Source organism: Labeo rohita, chromosome 23, assembly GCF_022985175.1.
Source record: "Labeo rohita strain BAU-BD-2019 chromosome 23, IGBB_LRoh.1.0, whole genome shotgun sequence".
NCBI lineage: Eukaryota > Metazoa > Chordata > Actinopteri > Cypriniformes > Cyprinidae > Labeo > Labeo rohita.
In genome coordinates this window covers 16,039,389-16,055,853 of record NC_066891.1, presented here as the reverse complement: position 1 = coordinate 16,055,853, position 16,465 = coordinate 16,039,389, and the positions used below count along the sequence as shown (strand labels likewise).

General features: G+C 34.4%; 1 protein-coding gene across 2 annotated transcripts in view; it reads left to right on the top strand.

The window, feature by feature from the left end:
• Window positions 1–16,465, top strand: part of ptpn11b (protein tyrosine phosphatase non-receptor type 11b) — a 40,056-nt gene that overhangs the window by 9,136 nt on the left and 14,455 nt on the right. Inside the window, exons 1-3 of one of the 2 annotated variants that reach the window (XM_051096108.1) lie at window positions 960–1,097; window positions 6,267–6,389; window positions 14,712–14,906. In XM_051096108.1, coding sequence (XP_050952065.1) covers window positions 1,090–1,097; window positions 6,267–6,389; window positions 14,712–14,906 — 326 coding nt within the window. In that variant the 5' untranslated portion in view covers window positions 960–1,089. Of the gene's footprint in view, window positions 1–959; window positions 1,098–6,266; window positions 6,390–14,711; window positions 14,907–16,465 lie in introns of those variants that run through there. The other variant, XM_051096107.1, reaches the window with a different exon arrangement.

Here is a 16,465-nt window from a genome sequence, read left to right as displayed (position 1 = left end):
AATATAGACATTTATCGTGTTACAAAATATTTCTATTTCAAATAAATGCCGTTCTTTAAACTTTGTTCATTAAAGAATCTTGAGGTAATAATAAATAATAATAATAAAAGTGTAAAAGTGATTTCTTAAGACTGGAGTAATTTCTGAAATATTTTGCTGAAAATGTAAAAAAAAAAAAAAAAAAAAGTTAAGATAACCTGTAGGAAAAACACACACACTCTCTCTCTCTCTCACACACACACACACACACATCTTAAGAAAGCAGAATAATTTAAGTGTTTTTTTGTTTTTTTTTTGTGCCTTTGAACAATTACATAACTGTGGCATCTGTAATTGTAATTAGAAATTCGATTAATTGTGCTGCCCTAATTGTATTTAACTGTATTTTTGATCAAATAAATACAGCCTTGGTGAGCATAAGAATCTTCTTTCAGAAGCATGAACGTTTTTACTGACCCCAAACTTTTAAAAGCATTACATTTCACTGCAATGCCTATATGATTATTTGATGCCATATGAAAATGTCCATAGATTGTCAGTATGCTTTAGTACCCAAGCTACTTTTTTAATCTTTAAATTTAATCTTTAATAAAGAATAAAGATCTTTAAATTACTTTTTTACTTTAAATTTTAATCTTGTACTGTCCCATACTGTCCCAGTTCATTACATTTTGTCATTTTTTGCCCTGGTCATTGCAGTATGTGCAATGCTGTTTTTTCTTCCAAAAGCTGCCACTCTCCATTTAAAGCTAATGGTAGCAGAGATAAAGATAAGGGGTGTAAGAGTGTGCCAGGCAGCATGGCAACGCTGCGTCACGTTCAGAGAGAGAGAGAGAAACAGAGAGAGCAAGAGAGGAAGGGGGGGGCAGGAGGGATGGACAGTTGCTCAAAAGCTGATTGTACTGGCTGGCTTTCCTATCAGGGCAGCTCACACGCATCCAAATCCCAGATTAAACACCCCCACCTCTCTTTCCAACCAGCAGCACTCCTACAAGTCCCTGCCCCCTCTCTTCTTCCTTGTGTAACTGTACTGAGCGTGGATTACCAAACTCTGAAGCAAAGCAGGGGCTCTGACAGGCTCCGAACAGAATGGTGAGGTAGGAACATGAGGCATTAGTTGCTGTTATCGTTTCGTATCCGGACTATGCAGTTTTCACAGCCGAATTCACGTGCGAACGCGCTACGCGTTTCTTTCACCGCCACTGTTTGTGCAGAAGTGTGTGCGCACTTTGCAGGATGGTTTGTGGTTTGTTGTGGCTGTGTGTGCTGTGCTGGAGGAAAGCTCCTGGAGAGCTACTGGGAGCTCAGTGAGGCTTAGAAGTGACCTGGGGTTGTTTGTTCCTGGGTGCAGATCTTTGCCTGAATGTCTGCATCTGTACAGACCTGTTCGGGTAAAAGACCAGACGGTCTCCATCACAAGAGAAACCTGTCCAGTTTGTGTTTTTTCACTACGTGCAGTCTTTATTTTTCATAATCGAAAAATTGGGAAGTTAACGTTATCTGTTCCTATAGTTTCAGAGAGCAGTTTTGGGAACTGAAAAGAAAGGTTAAGGGGTCAGACTAAGCCCACTATCATTGTTTTATGAAAATACATAAGAGCTTAGCTGGGATTAGTGTCACCTGCTGTTTTGCACAATACAAAATGAAGATTTCATTTATGCATTTTCTGATTACCATTAAATCCCACGTTCTACTAAGATACTAACACAGACATAAAGAGCAGTATTTCTTCATTTCTCCACTTTTTTTTTAATCTTTGATGTTCCAGAAGTTTTTGATTTATTTGATTGATTTATCTAATGATTTATTTGAAATCTAGCCTAGTTAAATAGTTCAATATTCTAAAACAGAATATTCTGGTCTTTTGCCTTAATGTTGCAAAAATAATATACACTCCACGTATTATCAGCAAATGTATGACAACATGTTTATCTACACAGCACAGACCACATTTATTGCTATATCTTTCTTTCAGCTCTTCATGACATATATAGGGCATGTTTATGATACTGGACATATATATATATAAACTCATACACAGGGGCAATACATTTCTTAAGGTGTATTATTGTGGTGATTTTTTTTTCTTTTAAACTTTAAAAAATGTTGGGTTAAATCAATCCAGTGCTGGGTAAAATATGGACAAACCAAGTAACTGGGTTGTTTTGACCCAACGGTTGGGTTAAATGTTTAACGCAACCTTCTGGATAGTTTCCTTTAACTCAACTATTGCTTAAAAATTACTATATTTCTTGCTTAAAATGAACCCAAAATAGGTTGAAAATGAACATCATTCTGTTCAATAAATTAACATTTATTAATAAGTTGAATAAATTTTTTTTTTTTTAATTGCTTATTAATAAATGTTCACCTTTTGATGTAAACAAGATTTTTACAAGATAATTGTCTGATTTTTAACTTGCAACCTATTTTAGGTTCATTTTTTAAGCCAGCCATATAGCAATGTTTAAACAATAATTGAGTTAAATAAAACTACCCAGAAGGTTGGGTTAAATGTGGGTTGAAACAACCCAGAGTTTGTCTATATTTCACCGAGCACTAGGTTGTTTTTAACCCAACATTTTTTGAAGTGTGTATGTTAATATGTGACCCTGGACCATAAAACCAGTCTTAAGTCACTGGGGTTTATTTGTAGCAATAGCCAAAAATACATTGTATGGGTCAAAATTATTGATTTTTCTTTTATAGCAAAAATCATTAGAAAATTAAGTAAAGATCATGTTCCATGAAGATATTTTGTAAAATTCCTACTGTAAATGTATGAAAATCTAATTATTTGATTAGTCATATACATTGTTAAGAACATTATTTGAAGAACTTTAAAGTTGATTTTCTCAATATTTTGATTTTTTTTTTGCACCCTCAGATTCCAGATTTTTAAGTAGTTGTATCTCAGCCAAATAATAATAAAAAAGCTTAGTTATTCAGCTTTCATATGATGTATAAATCTCAATTTTTTAAAAAAAAAAGACCCTTATGACTGGTTTTGTGATCCAGGGTCACATATACTGTTCTTAAACAACTAAAACAGTGTAATTTCCAAAAACAAGAACTAATAAACAAGACAGTGCACATTGTTATACACACAAATACAAAAATAAACAAAATTAAATTACAAAAATAACATTAAAAAGTGTAATGTAAACATATCTTGACTTGTTAAATGTTAACACATATTTTAGTGCAATTTATAAGGTAATTCAGACTTTTTACTTCCAAAAACCATCATTTGTACAGTATATTTGTGTATTTTCTTATTAAATTGTGTTAAATGTTAATGTATAATCTTTTGCTGTATATGGATTGCCAAATCAGTTTACATTCTTTTCCATTACAATTACAAACCTGTACATACATTTGTGTACACATTTGTTTCTAGTATTTAGTTGCTTGGACTTGCTTTTCTGAAAGTCACTGTCAGGAGGAAAAGTGCTGATACAATTGTCAATGAATTATTAATCCACATACATTTTAATATTTTTGCTTCGGCTGCAAACTTTACAAAAGATAGGGAAGTTAGTGACTGTGCATAATGATGATGTGACAGGAGGGGAAAATATAGACCTTTTGACTAACATAGAATTATAAGCAGTGAGTCATGACGAGGTGGAAATAGATTCAGATCTCTGAACATCCCCTCTGACCAGTGAAACGGTGATTACTAATGCTCACAGGTAGCCTCCACACTACGACACAGCATCAAGGGTGCTTCAACACTTCCATTACAGTCAAGAACTGGAGGAAGTTAGTGACGATTGTTTGCTTTGCATGGAAAAATGAAGGAGGAATAATGAGTTAGAGTTTAAACTCACAGTATGAGGATAAGACGTAATACCCACATCTGTTCATTAAGACCTCAGCTTTTAAATACAAGTTAATCTTTAGACAACATTTGAGGCATTCTGTGGAACATTTCGAGTTGTTTGCAGTAATGCACCAGGACTCAGTAGAAAGCAAGTTGTTTAGTCACTAAATCTTACATTTCTTTGTCATGCCCATGTGTGTTTATACTTGCATCGGCTTTGTGCATTGTGCAACTGTGACACTGAAGATTGTAATAATGGCTGCTGAAAACTCAGCTTTGTCGTCACGTAGTTACTCTATTTTTGATCAAATAAATGCAGCCTTAGTGACCAAAAAAGACTTCTTGAAAATCTTGCTGACCCTAAACCTTTAAACTGTCATGTATATAATATCAATCATACAGTGTGGTCAGGATTTACCCAGTTCTGTCAAGATGAAAGTAAGTGACCCACGTGCGGTCACTTAAAGTGAGATTAAGACATGGGGCCCCTAGTAGGCAGCCACGCTTACAAACAGCAGCACACAGATAAAATTACTCCTGACCCCTGGACGGCCATTCACAAAGCCTTCTCACGTGAAGGAGCCGGTGTATGAACAGACGGGCTGCAGGCAGCCGGACAGCTGGGGCCCAACACTAGCCCAGATTACACACGACCTCTCGTTCCCTTCCACACCCCCATCAACCCCGAAGGATTAGGAAGTAACTTTTCAAACACAGCAATCGTAACTGATTAGAACTGACATTCGCCATGAAATTGGACACAAATATACATATGGATAAGCTTGCTTGATGACATCACTAGAATGGGTGGGTCAAAAGGGAGGAGCCAACGAGTTTAGAACTGGATGCAGAAATGCATATATATTTATATATTCATATATGTAAATATATATTAGGGCTGGGTAAAAATTAATTGATTTTTATGAAGCAATATTGATTCTTAATCCCCAGAATCAAATGAAAAGGATTGTGGTGCAGCTGCCATGCAAGAAATTGCAATAAGCTTTGTGCTTTGTTACTTTTGAGATGAAACAAGGTCTCAGATTTCAAATTCTGTGCATTTTATTACAGTAATCAAACAATAAATACCGTTTAGACACTGTTAAATGTGAAGTGACAGATCACTGTAGAGCCTCAGTTCATGAAAAGAGGGTTTTGCATCTGAATTTTTTATATATAGCCTAATTTAATGAAATGAATATCTCATTGCAATTGGAAAGATGACTGATTGACATACCACGTAAACTGTGGTGAATCTGACACGCCACATTAAAGAGCGTGAAAAACACTTTATTGTAATAGACATATTGTTTGTAATTCACTATAAAACTGACGGATTTTCAAAGCTGAGATTTTGGAATATCTCCCGGTGCTCCCAATCCAGGCAATTTGCATGCGAAATAGGATGGAGTATACTCTTAAAATAATATAACTCTCATAATTGCTACAATTTCTTGTAAATTCTCAAAATATATTGGCTTTATTCTTAAAACACTTCAACTTCATTCTCATAATTCTGACTTTATTCTAAAAATATTTGGGTATTCTCGTAATATTTTGACTTCATTCTCATAATTTTGACTTTATTCTCAAAATATTTGGATATTCTCGTAATATTTTGACTTCATTATCATAATTTTGACTTAATTCTCAAAATAATTTGGCTTTATTCTGAAAACACTTAAACTTTATTCTCATAATTCTGACTTTATTCTCAAAGTATTTGTATATTCACATAATACTTTGACTTTATTCTCATAATTTTGAATTTAATCTTGAAATATTTTAACTTTATTCTCGAAATATTTTGATATTTCAACTTTATTCTCATAATTTGCTACGTATTCTTGTAATTTTGACTTTTTTCTCAAAATGTTTTGGCTTTATTCTCAAAACACTTTAACTTCATTCTCATAATTCTGACTTTATTCTCAAAATATTTGGATATTCTCGTAATATTTTGATTTAAATCTCAAAATAATTTGTTATTCTCTTAATATTTTGACTTCATTATCATAATTTTGACTTTATTCTCAAAATATTTGGATATTCTCGTAATATTTTGACTACATTATCATAATTTCAAATTCAATCTCGAAATATTTCAACTTTATTCTTGAAATATTTTGATATAAAATTTTTTTTTTTTTTTTTAACATGGCACTAAAATGCTATCGTAATTTAAAGCATCCTTGCTGAATAAAAGTAATACTTTACTCTTTTGGGGGGGCGGGATTCCTTCACCAAAATTTTCAACGGTAGTGAAGCATAAAAGTTAGACATGCGCAAGGAAACGTCCTAGTGACGTTTTCGACTCCCACTTTATGTTTACAAGATGTGTTAGCGTATTTTTATGAGTTTCGATCATGAGAGGCTTTCTTAGCTATTGATCATCAAGCTTGATGTCTTTGCTGAGCATGTTATTTTGATTTTATTTCAGGTGGTTTCATCCCAACATCACTGGGATCGAGGCAGAACACCTGCTCCTGACACGGGGCGTCCATGGCAGCTTTCTAGCGAGACCCAGCAAGAGCAACCCAGGAGATTTCACTCTCTCTGTCAGGTTGGCATATTTACTGTCCTGTCATGTGCTCTTCTTCACACTTGCCCCACTGCGCTTCTGCTCTTAAATCATGCTTTTTTCCACAGGACTCTTATGTGGGTCATTATGTTGTTTTGACCTGTTGCGGTTTGTGAAGTTGAGCATGAATTGCATCTCTCCTGTCAAATGTTTATCTGCGAGTTATTGATTTCTTAGAAGTATACTTGTTAGTCTAGCTGGCTGTTTCCATGCTCGGTAAAGCATTAAAATGCTTGTTTGTGTTATAGATTTCTATGTCAAGTCCACGTTTCTTTCATGGAGTGAAAACCCAAGAGATTACTTTATAAAATACAAGCACTAAATAGTAAAAGCATTGCCATTGTCACACAAAACATTGCATTGTGTCAAAGCATATTGAGGATTACAGCAATATTTTGCCGGTTGCCATCAGTATTAGATGTTCGAACATGGATTACAATAGAGTCCCATTTTTTCCAGAACCTCAGGGCTTTTAAGTTACCCCTGGGCTTGTGCTTAAGGATTACAGTGTCAGCTTGTGGGCAGCTCTGTGAGCTATTGCAGCTGCTTGTCCGATGAGTGATTGGAGAGTCGACGGACAGAGCGAGAGAGAAAAACAGGCTTTCGTAATAGCTTTAAGATGTGGAGGCTGCAGAGACCCAGACCTGCTGTTTGTGGTTATGGTGGTAAGATTTCTCACTGTATCTAATATTCTCCAGAACTCTGGCCACGTGGCTCAGCTCCACTACAGGCCTTCAGGGCCGGAGCTCAGCTGCCTGTAGACTGATTTATCTGGCCAGCTGTGAAGCAATGAGGTCAGGTTGTTCTGATTATCAGATGCATGGTATATAAACAAGTTAATAGTGAAGGCTGTTAATTAGTGTATTGTTGGACATGTTTTGTGCTTTACTGGAATGTATACAGACGTAGCTCTGCTCCCAATCCTCTCTACTGCCTACATAAGGAGCTGCCTCCAATTTGGAATGCACTGCACAGGTTTCAACTCACAAATAACGCTTCACAACTCTAATTTGGTTTTATTAGAATTTGACATCAGCAGACTTTGAACTATTTTTATTTGTATTTACCAGTATTAATTTAAATCATCCACTATCTTGGATTTATTTTTTCAGAACTGTTGCAGTTGTATTATGCAATTGCCAAGGAATTTTTTTTGTTCAAACTGTGGAATAGTATTAATTCTAATTTCAGAATTATTGCAGAAATTATAGTTGACTTTTAAGATTTTGCATAATATTTAATCTTGTTTTTGGCCCACATTCATTTATGTAGGGGGTCACTATATCTCAAACACTCCAAAAGCAGCCCAAAAAAGTATATATTTTACATATATTTATATAAACAGCCAAATGTCTATTTTTGCATAATATTTTGTTATATTTTTATATCTTTTGGGTCAACTTTCATATTTATGTAGGTGTGACTGTATCTCAAACACTCCAAAAATGCAAAAAAAAAAAAAAAAAAAAAAAAAAAAAAAAACGAGTTGCTTGGCCTTTATTTATTTATTTACAGCCAAATGTCTTTTTGTTTTTTGCATAATATTTAATCTTTTTTTTTTTTGGCCAACATTCATGTTTATGTACAGGTCACTCTATCTCAAACTCTCAAAAAATGTTCAAAAATGTCAAAGTTGTTTGACCATTTATTTATTTGTTTGTTTGTTTGTTTGTTTAATGTGCAGCCAAATGTCTAATTTTGCATATTATTTAACCTTGTTTTTGGCCCACATTCATATTTATGTAGAAGTCACTGTATCTAAAACACTCCAAAAATGTCCAAAAAAGTCAGTTGCTTGACCATTTATTTATTTGTTTATTTATTTATAAACAGCCAAATGTTTATTTTTGCATAATATTTAATCTTTTTTTTTGCCAACATTATGTAGGGGTCACTGTATCTCAAACACTCCAAAAATGTCCAAAAAAAGTCAGTTGACTTTTTATTTATTCATTTATTTATTTATATATTTACTATTTTTGCATATTATTTAATCTTGTTTTTGGCCCACGTTTATATTTATGTAGGGGTCACTGTATCTCAAACACTCCAAAAAATGTCCAGAAAAGTTGCTTGACCTTTTATTTAATTTATTATTATTATTATTATTATTATTTTGTATTATTTATTTATTCTGTGTAAAACCACCCATTTTTTACCTTTGTTTTACTTGCTATAAAAAAAAACCATTGGTTTTACCATAGAGAGGTCATTTAAAAAATGGTCAACCTCCATTAGACGAGTTGAGATGGACTCAATTATTTGAATTATTGGTCAGTTGCATCATTTTGAATTTTCATAAATTTTTGTATAATTACTGCTCAACATTGACCGTTGTCCAAATGACTGGTTTATCATTTAAGGTTTTATCGTTTTCTCTATTCTCACGTTTTTTAGGGGAGTTTTTTTGGACTAAAATTAATATTCATACAGGGTCCTGATTACCCTTTCTAATTTATTTTCCAATAATAACTAGCAGATCCTTGACAAATAGCATGGCTTACAGTACGTAGACTCAGTAAAACAAATAAACAAATAACAACAACAATCAAATAGTATTTCACAGCAAGTGTGTTTAGAATGTAGTAGAGCGAATTTGTAGATAAAGAAGCATAAAATTGACCTAATGCATCAGTACAAGTGTTTTGCAGATATCAGCTGAAAGCAAAACAAACGGTCTCACCGCCATTCTGCCTCCCAGGCCTAATGTAGGCAGATAAGAGCGTAATTACAAAGTTACGAGGAAAAGTCTTCCCTTAAAATGCATTATTAGATAAAGGGAGGAGTCATACAGCCAAATGGACACCTAGGGACTCCATCGCATTATCTTCCCCTCCTCCATGCTTCTGTTTCTCTTATCTGTCTCTCACCATTTTTCCTGGGTGGAAACTATTGCTCAGCGTCTGCTCTATTGTTAACCGTTAAGTAGCAGACAGAACGCTGGGAGCCGAGTCACTTTGCTGCAGTGTAACGTATGATGTGTCAGGGCCAGGTGAAATGTGTCAGCCGATGTTTCCTGTCCGGCTGTTATGGCTATCAGGAGCAGGCTAAAGGAAGTGACCCTCTGAAACTGTTTTCACATTTACAAAGCGTAGTCTGACGCACTGCTCTGGGTTAAACTTTCACTGGGACTTTTTCTCTAGTAACGACCAATCCAGACCCAGTGTGAAGAGAGCGTGAAGTGAAAATTAAGTGACAGTCTATGGAATATGTATAACTTTGTATTGTGCAACCTGAGGCAGCCTTTTGTGACAATCAGGATGAGATCAGTCTCTACCTCTCCATCACAAAAGACACCCTAGATGAACTTCTGCTGGTAATTTTTCCAGGTAAAAGTCGTTATAAGACTCAGCAGATGTTTTCCTAAGTAGTCAATTTGTCTTGTGTTACTTATCATACTTAAAATTAGATTTAAACGGTATATTATGTTGCAGTTCCTAATGAAGTTACTGGTGAGTAACTCATTTCATTTACTCACCCTAGCCAATTTTACTTGCATTTGGCAATTGGTGAGTGTTATTTTTGGGCCCTGTGTGCAGCACTTGATTGTGTTAAGGAAAGATGTATAATATGGTGGAAAAATAGCTGAATACCACTGCCAAATTCATCCCTGAGTTTCTCTAACGAAGAAGAATCACCACAGACACACTGATGCTCTTCATTCGTGGCAGTGGCAGTGATTTTACATTGACAGGCTGCACCTTTAAGTGTGGACATGTAGAGGAGCTCAATAGCTGTATTGTGTTTCTCTCTCGGTTTCTGCAGAGGCTGGCTTCAGCAGGAAAATCAATGATGAACTCATGCTCGAAGATAAAATTAGTCAGCAGGCGTCCTTGAATCCGACTGTAGCCAGAGCTCTCCACATGTTAGAGCCTCATGCAAACGATTGAATCACATTCACACATTCCCAACATTTACATTCGTGTTAAAAGGAATCTGACAAGGTGCTAAAACAAGCAATAAAAATACCAGAAGAACAGCAAGTTGGCAGTTACATTGAATGTATTGCAGTTAGTGCACCTGTCTAATGCGATACCAAGAGTTGTAGTTCTTTTATTTCTAAAGCGCATTTTAAAAAAGTGCTGTACAACATAACAATGATCAAAGGTAAAAACACATTCAAGAAGAGATTTGAAAACCTATAAAGATGGAGGGCCCGTCACCAAAAAAGCTCTGTCTTTTCTGCGTTTCAACCTTAAAAACGCACTTAAAAATGCTGGGTTAAAAACAACCCAACTTGGGTTGTTTGGCAACCCAGCGCTGGGTAAATATTGGACAGAACACATGCTGGGTTATATTAACCCAGCTGGTTGGGTTAAAATTTGTTACCAAACATGCTGGGTTATTTTATTTAAAGGGGTCATCGGATGCCACAAGTTGATATGATTCTTTAGGGTCTTAATGAAAAGTCTATAATATACTCTAGTTAAAAATTCTCAATGGTTGTGTAAAACAACATCCTTTTTACAGCTCTGCAAAAATCATCCCATTCTGAGGGATTGTTCCTTTAAATGCAAATGAGCTTTGCTCACCCCACCCCTTTCTTCTCTCTGTGGAGTGACGAGCTGCTCCGAGAAATTGTTTACGCATTTAGCGCGTTTAGCCGCGATTCATTAAAAAACCCTTATACTCACTTCTGCTGTAAGTGAAGCTGGATCACGAATGATTTGCGTGAACATAGACACACTTATGTAGATCGGGACGTGCATTCCCTTCACAAACAAACGTAATCCACTGCATCTTCAGTGGCTCAGATGTCGGGAGTAAATGACCACCACTATGTTCATTATTACATCCAGCAACACAACACCTCAATCGCTCATTCGGAGATATTCTCGTCTAACTTACATCCCTGCTCCGGCATGAAAACAGTGGAGGTCGGACTGTTACAGCTGGTCTGAGGTAAGACGCTCATGTCAATCAATTATCGTGGGAGCGGCCTCTGTGGGTGTGACGCCACACCGACAGGCATCTGAGAACGGCTCCATTTGAAAAAGGGGATATTATTTATACTGATTAATTAAAAACCACTGCATGGATTTTTATCATTATAGGGTAGATTTGTACATACACTGCCAACACACATTACTGTTCAAACAACATGAAAAACTGAACTTAGCATCCGATGACCCCTTTAAGGCAACTGTTTTTTAAAAATTATTATAATGGAACTTATAAAAACACACAATTACTAGAGGCAACAGCAGTAATCAAGATGAACATTTATTATTAAGCAAGAACACATGGATAAAATAGAAGACAAATTGAATTTGTTTGGGTGAATACAACATAGTTTACAAAATCACATACATTTAAACTCGTTTAACGTATTCAACTGTTCTATGTAATTGCTTTTTTACAGATAACTGCAAACTTCAGACCACGGCCTCACATTTCACTCGTAGCTGAAAGATGCCGTGACTGACTCCAGAAACTGCCCATAAACAAACAGTACTGACATAATAGAACGTATTTTAAGATTAAACTTAGAATTTACAGCACAGTAAAGATTTTATAAATTAAATAAAATGTATACAAACTTTTATTTCGCTGAAGAAGTGCAAATCGGCTGCGCTGAGAACCACTCAAAAACCCTGAGCTCTGACTGACTAACTCAGCAACCGATGCCACAAAGAGTTGCAATAGTCTAATCGAGGTAGGCTAATAAGAAGTGAACAGAGAAAGAAAGTGTGTTTCCTGTTTTGCATATGTGATATTTATCAAATTCAGTACATGCATATGAGAATAAGATAAGTTTTTTTTGTTTGCGCATGTTTTAGGGCAAGTGGAGTGCAGTTGTCTCCACAAATGTAGGGCTCTATGAAATACTTTTTATTTTTTACCAAATTCTGTTGTATTTATTATGTATTATTATATATATGTATACAAATATATATATATATATATATATATATATATATATATTTTTTTTTTACTGTGATTAAAATGGATAAGTAAATGGTTAAATTAAAATGGTTAAATAAAATCTTAATCAAATTCCGAATTAATATTAATAATAATAAAAATAATTTTTGCATAATATTTGCATAATATTTAATGTTGTTTTTGGCCCACATTCATATTTATAGGAGTCACTGTATGTCAAACACTCAAAAAATGTCCAGAAACATCAATTGCTTAGCCTATTTATTTATTTATTAATTTATTTACAAATGTCTATTTTTGAATAATATTTTTTTCACTGTATCTCAAACACTCCAAAAAATGTCCAAAAAAAGTCAGTTGCCTGACATTTTTATTTATTTATTTGTTTGTTTTACATATTGTGGTATATATTAAATAATATGCATTGTTTGTGTCATATTTTAAATGAAAAATATTAATCAAAATGCATGTGTCATTAACTGAAATCATAAAACATACACAATTTAACAGCAGTTTATTAAAAGTTTAACAAAAACTGCATTTTTAAGGCCCCATGATTTTTTTTCTCAAATTCAGTTTTTTCCCCTCAAATTCTGTTTTCCATTAATTTCCTGAATTCCATTTTAATGGTTACGTTAAATTTAAATATGTATGTATATATATATATATATATAAAGGTCAGGCAACTGACTTTTTTTAGACATTTTTTGGAGTGTTTGAGATACAGTGACGCCTACATAAATATGAATGTGGGCCAAAAACAAAATTAAATATTATTCAGAAATAGACATATATATATTATTTTTTAAAAGCATTTCTAATTAATGGATTTTATTTTTTAAAATTATTATCATTTTATTTATATATTTTTTCAGAAATACTGTATTGTGTATTTACATTTGTCAAGTAAATAAATTCCAGTAAACAATTTCTCTGGTGAATATTCCTTAAAAAATATGTTTTAATAATGTTATTAGTAGTAGTAGTACCTTCATTACATTAAGTAATGGTCAGTAGTCTTTTTGTGGCTTAAATTTCAGACACTAGTCCATTTTGTGTTTGGATCTATGTGAACTGAGCAACTTTTGCTTGAAAGTTCTCCAAAATTTGGCAAATTCAGTGACATTGTAGAGTAAATTCCATTTCCATTTTTAAATTCCATCTCTTAGGGATATCCAGAGACCTCTGAATTGTAAAAAAATATTCATAAAATTATTTTTATAAATAATAATAATATTTTCCTGTTTTTTTTTTTTTATATATAAATGATATACAATTGAAAAAATATAAATTTGTATTTGTTTTTTTATTATAAAATAATGTAATTTGCAGATTTATTTTCAAAAAAACACAATAGAAGTGTACAGTATGACTTCATTTAGATGTTCTTCTATGTGTGTGTGTGTGTGATTGCATTAGTAGCCCAACCGGACCCACAGCACAGAGCCGCTCATCTGCTGCAGTCAGCAGCCATTAGCCCCACACTGCTGAGACCGTGCTGCTCTGCCTCCTCTGTTACCTCCATAATGCAATTACACAGTGGAGAGTGCAATTTCATGAGCCAGGCCAGTGATGGATAGAGCGATGAATGCCTAGAGAAAGCCCGAGAAATTAAATGGGAGAGGAATCATGCTCTCATATTAGATCGGCTGCTGTTTTTCGCTTGATTTTGTTTTTCTCTAGTTTTACCTATGTGTGTGTTTGAGCTGGATTGCTGTAGGTATGATCTGCTCACGAAGCGTTAAGTTGTGGTTTTGTGCCTGAGCACAGCTGATTATATCTATGCAGGTGTTCCTTTCTGCTTTTTCCATACGCTGCCATTTAAAGCTGCAGTGCAGTTTTTGACAGTTTTGATGACAATGTACCTGAAGTCAACTGAAAGTAATTTTCCATCAAGTGTATTCTGTTTATGATTTTGCTTGCTTCAAAACACTTTGTCCCCTCGCTTTTGAACTTTTTTTTTCAAGGTCAGATAAGAACGCCTTCAATTTCGGTGTCTTAGCATTTTTCTCAGATAGAAATTAAGCATTGTTTTCTTTATTTTCTGTCTTTGTTCTGTCTGATAAATACAAACAAAACATATACCAGAAAAAATGCCATTAAGTCCATTAAAATGTTTTTTTTAATCATTACAAATTAAAATAGTAATAAACCACTAATTTGCAATAATAGCTGCATATTTTAAATAACGCTTCTAAGATTATTAGTCACTTTTGCTATTTTGATAAAACCTCATTTATGTCTGCTAAATACTGTTGTAAAATATTTACATCAGCATTCACCCTGTGTTTAAAGTGTGTTAATGCCAGCCTCCTAACTGCTATCTGTCTTTTCCATCTTTTCCGTCCTGTCTGTCATCCCTCATCTCCTCCCTCCCTGCTTTTTCCCTGTTGTGTCCCATCTGTTTGTTCTGGGCAGGAGGAACGATGAGGTCACCCATATTAAAATCCAGAACTCGGGGGACTATTATGACCTGTACGGAGGGGAGAAATTCGCCACGCTGGCTGAATTGGTCCAGTACTACACCGAGCAGCACGACCTCCTGCGGGAACGCAATGGAGACGTTATCGAGCTGAAATACCCCCTCAACTGCAAAGACCCCACGTCTGAGAGGTACAGTACGGCAGCTCCAGATCTTAGAGCTCAACAGTGGCATTAGTGTAGACAGAAGAAATCCCGCCCCCTAGTGTTCAAACCCTAGATAGGGCTGATCATTGAAAAAGGAAGAGCAGCAGATTGACGGCACGCCAGGCTGTGGTTTGTTTGTCAGAACTAGACTTTGTTTATCTTGATTTCATGACTAACAGTTTGTTTTAGCACTGTGGAACAGGTCCTTCCTTGATTTTGTTTGTGTTTGATGTTTACATGTTAGAGGTCCAGTCTCAGTTTAGAGTCTAGTGTAACTTCCTTCACCTAAACATCTTTGGGTTTGGTGTTTATATGGCGTCTGTATAGCGCAACATCCTCTAGATTGCGAATTCAAAGTGAAATATGTATATACGTAAAACATTACACAAAACACAAATTTACATTCAAAGATGTGGTTCGTTTTTGTGGTTTTTCCAGTTTGTGAGCGAGTGCCTCCCACACATATCCTCATATCATGACAGCTCACACCATCTTTACATTTGCAAGACGAACACCCCTGCTCATTTTCCGACCACAAACTATAGTTTACACTATAGTTTCTATAGTGAAAGTTGGAAATGTGCATTTCAAGTAAAAATGTGCACGTTTTTGCGGGTGACGATAAAAGTAGGCGTTTTTGTGTGGGGGGGGGGGCAGCTATTATTAATCACTGCCAGTCAAAAGTTTTTGAACAGTAAGATTTTTAATGTTTTTTAAAGAATGCTCACCGAGCCTGCACTTATGTGATCCAAAGTATAGCTAAAGCAGTAATATTGTGAAATATTTTTATTATTTAAAATACCTGTTTTGTATTTGAATATATTTTTACAATATAATTTTTTTTCAGCATCATTACTCCAGTCTTCAGTGTCACATGATATTTCAGAAATCATTCTAATTATGTTAATTTGCTGTTCAAGAAACATTTATTATTATTATTATAAATATTTAAAACAGCTGAGTAAATTTTTTCAGGATTCTTTGATGAATAGAAAGATCCAAAGATCTGCATTTATCTGAAATAAAAATAAAAGCTTTTGTAACATTATACACTATACCATTCAAAAGCTTGGAGTCAGTTCTTTTTTTTGGGGAGGGGTCGAAGATAAAAATGAATACTTTTATTTAGGATGCTTTAAAGTAATCAAAAGTGATGATAAAGACATTTATAATATTACAAAATATTTCTATTTCAGATAAATGCAGGTCTTATGAACTTTTTATTCATCAAAGAAAACTGAAAAAATTCTTCTCAGCTGTTTCCAACATAATAATGATAATAATAAATGTTTTTTTCAACAGCAAATCAGAACGTTAGGCTAATTTCTGAAGGATCATGTGACTGGAGTAATGATGCTAAAAATTCAGCTTTGAAATCACAGGAATAAGTTATATTTTAAAATATATTCAAATAGAAAACAGTTATTTTAAATAGTAAAATATTTCAGAATTTTACTGTTTTTGCTGTACTTTGGATCAAATAAATGCAGGCTGTTCAAAAACTTATGACTGGAGAAGGTTTGCCTATGAAACATTGCAGATTA